A 10497-nucleotide genomic window follows, 5' to 3' on the forward strand; every position below is an offset into this window, starting at 1 on the left:
GACTTGAAGCCGGAGAACATTCTGCTCGACGCCAACGGTCATATTGCGCTATGTGACTTTGGCCTTTCGAAAGCCAACCTCACGCAGAATGCAACCACCAACACTTTCTGTGGCACCACCGAGTACCTCGCTCCTGAGGTTCTCCTCGATGAGTCTGGATACACCAAGATGGTAGATTTCTGGTCGCTGGGAGTCCTCGTGTTCGAGATGTGCTGCGGCTGGAGTCCGTTCTATGCTGAAGACACGCAGCAAATGTACAAGAACATCGCCTTCGGCAAAGTGCGCTTCCCTAGAGATACGCTCTCTCAAGAAGGCCGCAACTTTGTCAAGGGGCTTCTGAACCGGAACCCGAAGCACCGACTGGGTGCCACCCTCGATGCCGAGGAGTTGAAGAGGCATCCATTCTTTGCCGACATTGACTGGGATATCCTGGCGAAGAAGTTGATCACGCCGCCGTTTAAGCCTAAGCTGACTTCAGCAACGGATGTTTCGTACTTTGACCCCGAGTTCACAAACGCTCTGGACAACAGTGGTTCTCTGAACGAAAGAGCGGCCGCCTTGGCCCGAGGATTTGCTACATCCACTCCTCTTTCACCTTCAGTGCAGGCCAATTTCCAGGGCTTTACCTTTGTGGATGAGAGTCATCTGGACGATCAGATGCGGGGAAACCGTTACGATGATGAGGAAATGGGTGACGCACACGGATCCCACAGAGGACAAGAAGACGACGACTGGGACGACCTCGGCGATGTGGCTACCCAGAGGGGCAACCGCATGAGCGGCATTGAGCGTTCGGGCAAGCGCGATGATGGCAAGGACTCCCACGACGACCAGATGATTGGTAACTCTCAATTTGACGACTAAAAAACTTTTGCGCAACAACTGTGCTGCAGAGGAGAAGCGCTTGCGTGGGGACCTGGAGGTGGAGCGGAAAACCAAAAGAAAACATACTTTCTTTCACTCGAGAGAGTCGATATTGAACCACGACGGATTTGTTGCATACGGGGCGGTTGATTTTGCATGCGACCTGACGAAGGCAGGAACAGGCGTTTGGGCAAATCGTGAGCGTTCGCCAGTATTCTTTACTGGAGTTCTTACAGCTGGGTATGTTGCTCGCAAGGGATGCTCCCGTTCATCCTGTGTTCCTGGCAATAAGTCTCACTCGCTCACTACATGGGTAGTTAGTGCGGCGGAGTGCGGCCATAAGCAATATTGGCAAATGATAATCTTGAGCGGGTGACCGCGCCGGGCAGTCAAACGAGGGTTTTGTTAGTGACGAGACTGTCCAGATTCTGACGGGGACACAAAGTGTGCAGATAGCTGGCGGAACGGTATTTTCAGCAGAGTTCACTACATTCCACATTGGTTCTCCTTGTGTCGTCCAGTATTTCTGAGATGTCTGAAGATGCCTGCCAAGGTGAGTGTGTGAAAGCTTGGCGACATGTCAACAGGTTGGAGGTGAGCAATTGTCTCGGACACAATCATGTGGCCATGCCCTTATTGATGATGCCTGGTCTACGGCCTCCTGTTGAAGAGTAGCACAGTGCTGCGTAGCCGTTTCCCATGCATACGTGTATGCCTTGGCAATAGTGTTATGGTGGCCACGTGAAGCCATGTTAGTCAAGTTGGCCTCCATAAGTTATTGTTGACCAGGCAATACCTACACGGCCAAGTTGCTAGGCAGCTTCTCGCTTTGCAGACCTGTGCTTCTTGGTCCTGACGAGCACCGCAAAAGCAGGCAACAACAGACATGGGCCCCAGCAAAGTCACCGCGACGGCAATGCAGCGTCGGAAAGAGAAACCCCCAAGGGATCGCTTGCACGGATTTCGCATTCCAAACCAGCGGAGAGGTTCGGTCAAGGGAAAGAAATATACACGGGGGAAAAACCAATCCGGGGGGGGGGGGGGTCGACGAAGCGATGTGCAGCTCTCTCTCGCTCGCCGGGTTTCCCCCCCCCCCCATCTGGCTCCCCACATCCTCTCTTCGCCGTCGCAGTTCTCTTCTCTCACCTAGGCCTCCCAGCGCCCACACTGTCCCGCATCCTCTCTCATGCGTCATTACCAAGCCCCCTCCCAGTCCTCACTCTCTAGGTGTTCCGGCTCCTAGGGCGAACCGGAGAGCCGTAGAGGCAGTAGTGGTGGTAGTAGTAGTAGTAAGGAGAGCCGTCCTCCTCCAGCACGAATCCTTCACATCAACCGGCCCGACCGATAACACACAAACACGTCGATTGTTGTTGTAGGTGGTTGTTTAGTGGGCGGCGGCGGCGGGCTCGTCCTCGTCAACGAGCCAGGAGCTCTGCTTGGCGGCGGGGGTGGCGGCGTCGGCGACCTCCTGGCCCTCGACCTCGACGGCCATGGACTCGTACTCCTGGAGGGAGGAGGCGAGGTCGGCCTCCTCGGGGGAGGCGGGGGTCTTGGGGAGGTTGAAGGTCTGGACCTGGCCCTGGGCGTCCGACTCCTTGACGACGGGGGTCTTGTAGGCCTTGAGCTCCTTGAGGTAGAGCTCCTGGACAAAGTCGGCTGGGGGGCGCTCGGCGTTAGCTGGGTTCGGAACAGATGTACGGGGGTATGGGTGAAGCATCGACAGGATGGATGGGTTGAGGAACATGGAAGGAAAGAATCGGAAGGAGAATGACGACAATTGAAATGGGGGGGGAGAAGAACAAGGCAATCTGATGCATCGAGAGAATGAGTCCGGTGCCAACCGTGCTGGCTGCGGCCGAAAAGCTCGATTCGTCTCTGCGTCATCGATGTAGCACCGTGCCTCTCTGTCGTTCTCTTCCCCACGCCAGTCATTCGCCCCAATCAATTCCAGTCCAGCCGCACTCAATCCATCAAATGGTATTGTCGTCGGGAAAGGGATGGGTACGCACCACGTCGGGAAACGGTCGGGGCAATGAAGCTCCTCATCTGGACGGCGTTCGACCTGGCAGCCGCGCGGGTGACGGCCGGGATGGCGCGCTGTTCAACACGAGTTAGCCGTTCTGTCCTCGCTGTGTGTCTCTTTCTCCCGTGCTGTGCCTCGGACGGCCAGGCCAGAGCCATCGCGCCGGGCGGCCTCGGCGGAGAAAACCGGAAATGGCGGACGAGCCGGGGAATTGGACGTACGGTGGCTCTGGAAAGTTGGACGAGCATCTTGAAGGGCGTGGCGTGCTCAATTGGGGGGACGGGGGTGATGCACGAAGAGGGTGGGCGTCTCGGGTCGTTGAGAGGTTTTGGGGTCGTTGACGATAAAAAGCTGGAGCCGGGTCGGCTAGATGACCCAGTCTCTTCTTTGCTGGCGGTGGTCGGGGGAGGAGAAGGGACAGAAGCAGGTTTCTGCCTGAGGTTTGCGTGCGTGTGTGTGGTCGGGTTCTTGATTTTACCACCACCCATAGCGTAGGACTAATCGGGTTAGCGTACTTGCCGCTCTTGCCGCGCTGGCTCAGGCTTGACGCAGTCCAATGAGTGTGCAGAAGGGGTCACGTAACATAAGGTACCTAGGTAACTCAACGCGAAGCTCTTCAACAGTCAAGCCATGAGCTTTCCTCTCTGCCTTCGGCTGGCAATTGCACACTCATGCAATGTCTGTCATCACTTCGTCAAACTATTCCCGTTCCTCACGCTAGCCATCTCTCGTTCTTTCTTACGTCGACAGATTTTGGTCGTTGCCTGGTCTGGCCTGGCGGTATTCGGCAACATTCGCGTAGCAGCCTTCTCGCAATATCACCAAACCCCCGGTTCATACTCCAGTCCAGAGACGGCCTCGCTTGGGAAAAGAGCGATGATGCTTTTGACATGTGGGACTCGAATATCCATAACAAGGCTATGTACCATGCCATGACCGCCTTTATCTTGAAATACAGGTCGGGCGAGGTGGAAGAGCCGCACAAGCCCATTATTGGGGGCTGCAATATTTTTTATCGTCGGAAATACAAGGATGGCTCGTCGGTGGCCCTCAAGGTCCCATATCAGGGTAGGTGAACATGTCTCTAGTGGGGACAGGAATCGGGGGTGCCAAAACACCGGCACAGCGAATGCGGGAAAGCTGGGAGGCAAATTATTGGACGGTTAATTTGGCGTTCCGGAGGAGGTGGTCGTTTGATGCACTCTTCTGGTATATTGATCCAGCCTACTTCGGACCTAATGAGGATGGGGACTGTAAGGCGAGGCTGGGTCTCCGGCCCATAGATGAAGCAAAGGCGATTGAATTCTTCGTTAGAACCGAGATGGAGGAGGCGAAACAGCGTGTTCTTGTAGGGTGGGAGAAGGAGAAGGCAGTGATGCATAAAGCTAAGGTACCCGTCTAGTATAGCAATGTAATCGCAGATCTTATCGATCGCGCTCAGCGGTCGAGGCTGCCTTGCTCGACATCCACGCAAGGCTTCTGGGAACAACTGGATGAACCAGCACGACCGTTCCGGTAATGTTATTTTTGGGGTACTAACTTCAAAAACAGTGCATGGAGTATTTTTACTTGACATGCCCTATTAGGAAACCAGACCGAAGTGTTCACTATGGCCATCACTGTATCCTCAACTTCAATCCTCCGGCCTCGATCTCGGCCCCCTGGAAACCCTGCTTATGGACGTTAAACCGCAAGGTGGCTCGCGAAGACAGAAGACACTAGCAACGGTTTACGATAGGGCTTCTCTCAGGGCCAAACAAAGTGGATTCAAATTCAGGCTTATGTTTCCAGCAACCTGGTGTGACTTTGCAGCGAGAGTGGACCAACCCAAGCCTGCTGTCCGAGGTTTAGGAATGATCCTAATCTCACTTTTGGGCATGCTTTCCAACACGTTCTGGTCGTCATTGACGGCGAGCCAATAATACATATCCTCAGGAAGGCAACGTCGCAAGGATAAGCTGTGTCTCAGGTCTAATCACTCCTGGCCGTACACGTTCGGGCACGTTCCTTTGCCGCAGGCCACGATTCGGATACAAAAAGGTGCTCTAATTCACCATGTCAAATTCGGCTAGCGATATAGCAATGCCGACTCCCTAAACGCCTCCCGTCACATAGGCCGTAGAGTTAGCCTCTCACAACCAGCCAAACCGAAACTTTGATATCCCGGCAAGGTGACCAATACAGAGCAGCAGGCTTGCCGTGGAATGATCTGGGCGCTCTCTGAACGAGTTGGTACAACCTGGCCATGTTGCACCCTCCTAGACTACTTGTGGCCGACTGTGCTGAGCCCGCCTCTGGAGACAGGCATGATAGCTTGTGAACCGGCGACCAGACTTCGGTAGTCTACGTAGTCGGTGCCTTTTCAGAGGTATATCTCATTCTGGCCATACAGGACCTATTAGGCTTCTAGCTAAGCTATAACTGAGCTCAGGTCCCGCCCAGTTCATACTTAAAGCAGCGAGGTTCTAGGGTGTATCTAGTTTAAGTGGGGCTTAGCATAACCCATTTCAGAGGTTCCGGGGGCGGTACGAGGTGGACGACTAGGTCACGTGTGCTCCGGGAATACCTAGGTACGGTCGGGTCAGAAACACAGCTGCACCTCAAGATTAGATGCAGCTAGAGAAAACCTGGGGATCGTCCAGGTTAGCAGCACCAAAACTCGGACGATGCATCATGGCGCGCTCGACCGGTTGGCAGTAGTCATGCCATCATCGAATATCGCGGCTGAGGGAGACGGTGGTTGGGGTTTGTGCTCCCATTGGACATTTCGATCCTGGCAAGCATCATCGAACAGACGAGGCGACGTCATTTTTTCAGGGACCTACTAGCTTGTCTCACTGCCCGCCTCTTTTGCTAGCTTCATCAAGTTCCGTTCGCCTCAGTATTGGGTTTTGAAGCACCGTTTTTTAATTTCTCCCGGCCATATTGGCGGAAAAGACATTGAAGGAAAAGACTATAACTTCATTTTGCACGCTTGACGCAAATATCTAGGACTATGAACGCCGCAACATCGAGGATGCGCTATCCCCGATCTAGGTCCCTGTTGACCGACCCTGTACGAAAAACCCACGGAGGCTCTATTGATGCTGGCCTATTCGGAAGGGTTCAAACAAATGAAAGAATGGAACCACAGAGAGTACGCTGTAGACGACGGACTACTTCATCTCGTGCGACTCGCGCACCGGCGAACCGCCGAGGCTGAGATCGTCCTTCCTGCGACCGCCCGTCCGCCTCGACTTGAGCCAGATGGCGAGCACATACAGCACCGCCATGATGCCAGCGACGACCGAGTAGGCGACGATCCACGTTGTCGAGGACGAGGCGAGTTGCATGCCGAGACCGCCGTTGATGATGCCGAGGAGCAGGACGATGCGGCCGAACCAAATGTGCGAGTGGCTGACAGCGCCGCGCATCTGGTGCTTCTTGTAGTGCATGTGGTGCACCAAGCCAAGGAAGGGCTGGGCAACCAGGAGCGCGCAGACGACGGTGCCGAGGATGGTGTGCGTCTGCTTGAAAAGCTGCAGAACATGTAAGTCTCACGGTGCTATAATTTTGCATGCCCACGATAAAAGGAAAGGGGTGGGGCAAACTTACGTATCCGTGGTCGTTGCCGTAGACGACGCCGAGACCGAAGCCCGCCCACATGAGCATGAAGGCGATAATCTGCCATCCGGCGTGGATGAGCCACTTGCCGAGCATGGGCATGAGGATGGAGCCGATGGGGTACATGGCGACGAAGACAATGGTCATGATGACGCCGTGCGCCAGGAGAACGTTGGGTCCGGCGAGGCCCGACGACGCCGGCGCTGTGATGCCGCCCGTGTTGCCGCCGGTGTTGCTGTTGCCCGTGTTGCCGCCGGTGGTTGGCGCTGCGGAGCCGGCAAAGGGGTTCGTGTCTTCGGCAACGGTCGCCTGTGTCAGGTCGAGGCCGAAGGACGTCTCGGAATCGTGCTGGCTAATGGGCGCGTTGAGGTTGGTCGAGGAGATGGCGGAGCCGCGGCGCCAAGCGGCGATCCAGTTCGAGCTGGACGAGCCGAGGGGCATGGAGCCGCCACTCCACGAGGCGCAGTTGGAGCAGCGGACGTTGGCGGTCATGACGCCGTTGCTGACGCCCGAGCCGGCGAGGAGCTCGAGCTGAGCGCCATTGGTCGTGACCTGGGGCATGACTTGGCCCGAGGCCCGGCGCGGGCTGATGGTCACGTTGCCGCTGCCGTCCTGGTACATGAGAAACATGTTCGAGTTGGACATGCGCGTGCCGGTGCCGAGGCCGATCCAGGCGTACGACTCTGGCGCTGAGATCTGGAAGTAGAGGTTGCCGGTGCCGGCTGATGCTGCCGTTTCGGGTACAGCGACCTGGAAGCAGACGCCGCTGTTGCCATTGGGACAGTTCCGGATGGGATCGGCGACGGCGCTCGTGTCTGCAAGATTGGTCAGTCTACGGCCAAGACGTTCGTGTTACGGATGACCAAGTCCTGTGCGAAAGACAAGACTTACACAAGGCGGCCGCTGCCAGGGAGGAGGTGATGAAGGACTTCATCTTGGTGAGAGGATTCGAGACGTAATTGGATGGTGTGTTCGGATCACTGGTCGCAGTTGGAGGTGGTGAGTGGGTGGATGGGAGTGGTGGTGTCGGCTCTGGAAAAATAGATGTTCGACCTTCTCGTGTGCTGTTCCGTTCTTATATCAACAGAGTATGAAGTCTGAATGAAGCGGAGGGTTATTCGGATATGCCAAGCCAAAAGTAAAAATGCCAAGGCCGCGTGAGGCTTAACTAGAAATCAAATCTCCAGGCAGCAACAATTGGGAAAACTGTAATAGAGCTAACGTCCAAGCCTGTTGACGTTGACGAGCAGATTCGCAGCGTCGTGTTCCTGACCGGGGGAGGGGATCCTGGTCCTTCTTTATCAACAATTGCACTGCACAGCCGCTGACGGGGGGGAGAGCTGGACGGAGGTGTGAGAAGCCAGGGGGTCGCATGTGGAGGGTGTAGTAGAGGAGGGAAGGGGGGGGGGTGGTAGGGGTGTAACGGTAAGGCCCGTCGTCCAGCGAGTCAAGGATGCAGGCTGACGGCTGACGGTAGCAACGGGGTATGCTTTGGGGGCTGCGGGCGGGCGTGGATGTACGTACATGTACGTTACGTACCCAAGTAGTGTAGCGTGTACCTTAGTTGCCCTTCTTATTTCTCTATGCTTGGCAGATCGTTTCGGGAGAGTGGCTGTACTTTCGTTTCGGCACGGGGGAGGAGAAAGGAAGAAGAAGTAAGTAAGGGTGAGCACAACGTGGGGGATTCCACCAGGGGCGCCGAGCCAAATTGAAGCCGCGGAATGATCTGTTTTGATAGATGAAGTAATGCCCCGAGCGAGGTGAGGCAGGGAGGAGGAACGTGGCAGATGGACACGGCTGTTCCGTTTTAAGATGAGGTCTGGTCCAGCGGTCAATCTCTTTGTTCTTGTCAGGCGCGCGCCATGCTCACTCACTCACTCACGACACCCAGACCACCCCTTGCCAGAGACAGCCAGCGACAAGGACACAGGACCCGGGCCCCAAAGGCCGTTGCTCTCTGTTGCTGCAAGCGCTTTCTCCCCCACCCGGAGGGAGGAGGGTTTGCGGCGGGCGTTTGTGTTTGACCGTCGTCCGAACAGCTCCCGGCGACACACACACATGTTGACGCGGCCTTTTTTCCCTCCGCCCACGCCCCGCCCCCCTCTGAAGAGCATACCTTAACTCCATACCGCATCAACCCCACCACATCACTGATGTGCTCGAGAGTTCCCGCAGATGAGCCGGCATGTCGTTTGGGCGTTGAGCAGGTTTGGCTTGGCGGGCAGTGTTTCGTGGGACGATCGGTCCGCGATGGCACATGATACGGAGGGGGGGGGGGGGGTGCCAAGGAGGCAAGCAGACGCATTTCTCTTGTCTCCTGCTGCGCTGGCTGGTACATGGGCTGGATCGAAAAACACCAAAGGCCATCGAAGCTCTTTCTCCAGATCCAGACAGGCAAGTGGTCCGGCGGCAGTCAACCGACACAGCCCCCAACCGTGGGTGTGTGTGTGTGTGGTGTGTGGTGTACAGTATGTTCGAGATGGGGTTGGGTAGCGTTCGGATCTGAGAGGGATTGGCATGGCGTCCCATGCCCAAGGTAACTTACCTGCCCTACTAAGGGGTGGGTACCTTACCTTGCTAAGGTACCTGTACGGGTCGGCCTACGAAGATGCTATGGGGGCCAGGCGCTGGGGAACGCCGGGGCGCGCTGGAAGACCGCTGGCGATTGGTATTCGGAGCGCTATGATTGGGCCCGCGAGACGCAGGCCCTCCCCTGATGGCGCACGACGAGGGAGGGAGGGGGTTTGCGTTGGTGCACCATCAGCCGCGTGCGTGCGTGGCCTCGACCCGACTTGGCCATGTCCCGGTACCGTGCTAACCTCAGTCAGGCCTCTTTTCCCTCGGTTCTGGGTCTCGACCTAGCCTTGGTCCCCGTTGTTTAGAGTTGGCAGAGGTGTTGGTCAACTTGGTTGTGGTGCCGACGGGACGCAGGGGCCCTGCGAGACGTGCCAGAGGACTGGCGGCCAGCTGTGTGTGGTGTACCATGTATGCCATTGCTGTGTAGTGGCTTGTCTCCCAAGTCATCCTCCCGAAAGGCCGAGGGTTAGTAGCCATGAGTCTTTGGAGTCTGCGGCAGAGATGAGGCAGGTCCCTCACTCCATCTGCTAAGTTCGATTGGAGGAGCTACTTGTTAATTCAGAAAGATAGCAACCCCAGCATCTGCTCTCCTCTTTCCACGGCTACCTATTCTCGCATGCACCCCATCGGCCAAACCGGCACTATGCAAACCACGGGATCGATACCTCGCGTTCACAATCGCCGCTGAAAGCAGGTAGGAGAACCAAGAAAAAAAAAACAAGACAAAAAAAAAACAGAACAGCATCACTCATCATCAAACTCAAATCTCGACGCCAAGACTATGTGAAATGTTTAGCACGACAGGCCAGCTCCTCCAGACCCTGGCACGGCAGATGGCACAAATAAAAGGGGGGCAGTGCAGGTTCAACTGCTCAAGGTAGCCACAGTCACAGTCACGGTGAGCGTGCAAAAACGATCAGAGGGTCCTCCTTCTCCATTTCACTGAGTTCCTGACCACCATTTGTCAGTGTTTGTCAACCGCGCCAATGCAACCCAGGCCGCGCAACACCCCGTGCGCAGCGGCGCCGTCGCCGCCTCTGTCGTAGCCCTCTTGGGTAATCTTTCGCCAGGGACCCGTCAACCTTCCTCATCCATCGCTACGGCGCATCCGTCATGCTCTTTTCCTTGCCCTCATCGGACTTGGCCTCTTTCCCGTGGCATCCTGCGGGACCCCTTGTGACAGGGCCAAGCAAAAAGTTCCAAGCGAGAGAACTCCAAGACCGCCCGAGTCAAGAAAAATGCGCGCACTCTCCATGCCTGAAGCTCATGAGCACATCCGTGTCTAGGCCTGTGTGCGCGACCCAATGGCCGGCTTCCCAATCGGGCTGAGACTTGAATCGCACGAGATGAGATCAGGATGACAGTCCGCAAGCCACCCGGTCATCTTCTCGAGGAGGGAGCTAAACGGACACATTGCCACAGGCCCACGA

General features: G+C 56.2%; 3 protein-coding genes across 3 annotated transcripts; 1 reads left to right on the forward strand and 2 right to left on the reverse strand.

Annotated features, from left to right (window-relative positions):
• Positions 1-252: 252 nt before the first annotated feature.
• Positions 253-864, forward strand: VDBG_04884 (serine/threonine-protein kinase sck1; the record flags this gene model as incomplete). The annotated part of the gene is made up of 1 exon (XM_003005232.1): positions 253-864. One exon carries the CDS (start codon positions 253-255, stop codon positions 862-864), a length of 612 nt encoding a protein of 203 aa, XP_003005278.1.
• Positions 865-2248: 1384 nt separating this feature from the next.
• VDBG_04885 (ATP synthase H chain) lies at positions 2249-3135 on the reverse strand (the record flags this gene model as incomplete). Its single annotated transcript, XM_003005233.1, has 3 exons — positions 2249-2520; positions 2874-2961; positions 3109-3135. The coding sequence occupies 3 exons, from the start codon at positions 3133-3135 to the stop codon at positions 2249-2251; spliced, it is 387 nt and encodes a 128-aa protein (XP_003005279.1).
• A 2907-nt stretch (positions 3136-6042) lies between these two features.
• On the reverse strand, positions 6043-7424 carry VDBG_04886 (conserved hypothetical protein; the record flags this gene model as incomplete). Its single annotated transcript, XM_003005234.1, has 3 exons — positions 6043-6405; positions 6482-7305; positions 7382-7424. 3 exons carry the CDS (start codon positions 7422-7424, stop codon positions 6043-6045), a joined length of 1230 nt encoding a protein of 409 aa, XP_003005280.1.
• Positions 7425-10497: the final 3073 nt, after the last annotated feature.

This window comes from Verticillium alfalfae, genomic scaffold (assembly GCF_000150825.1).
Source record: "Verticillium alfalfae VaMs.102 supercont1.5 genomic scaffold, whole genome shotgun sequence".
NCBI classification, from domain to species: domain Eukaryota; kingdom Fungi; phylum Ascomycota; class Sordariomycetes; order Glomerellales; family Plectosphaerellaceae; genus Verticillium; species Verticillium alfalfae.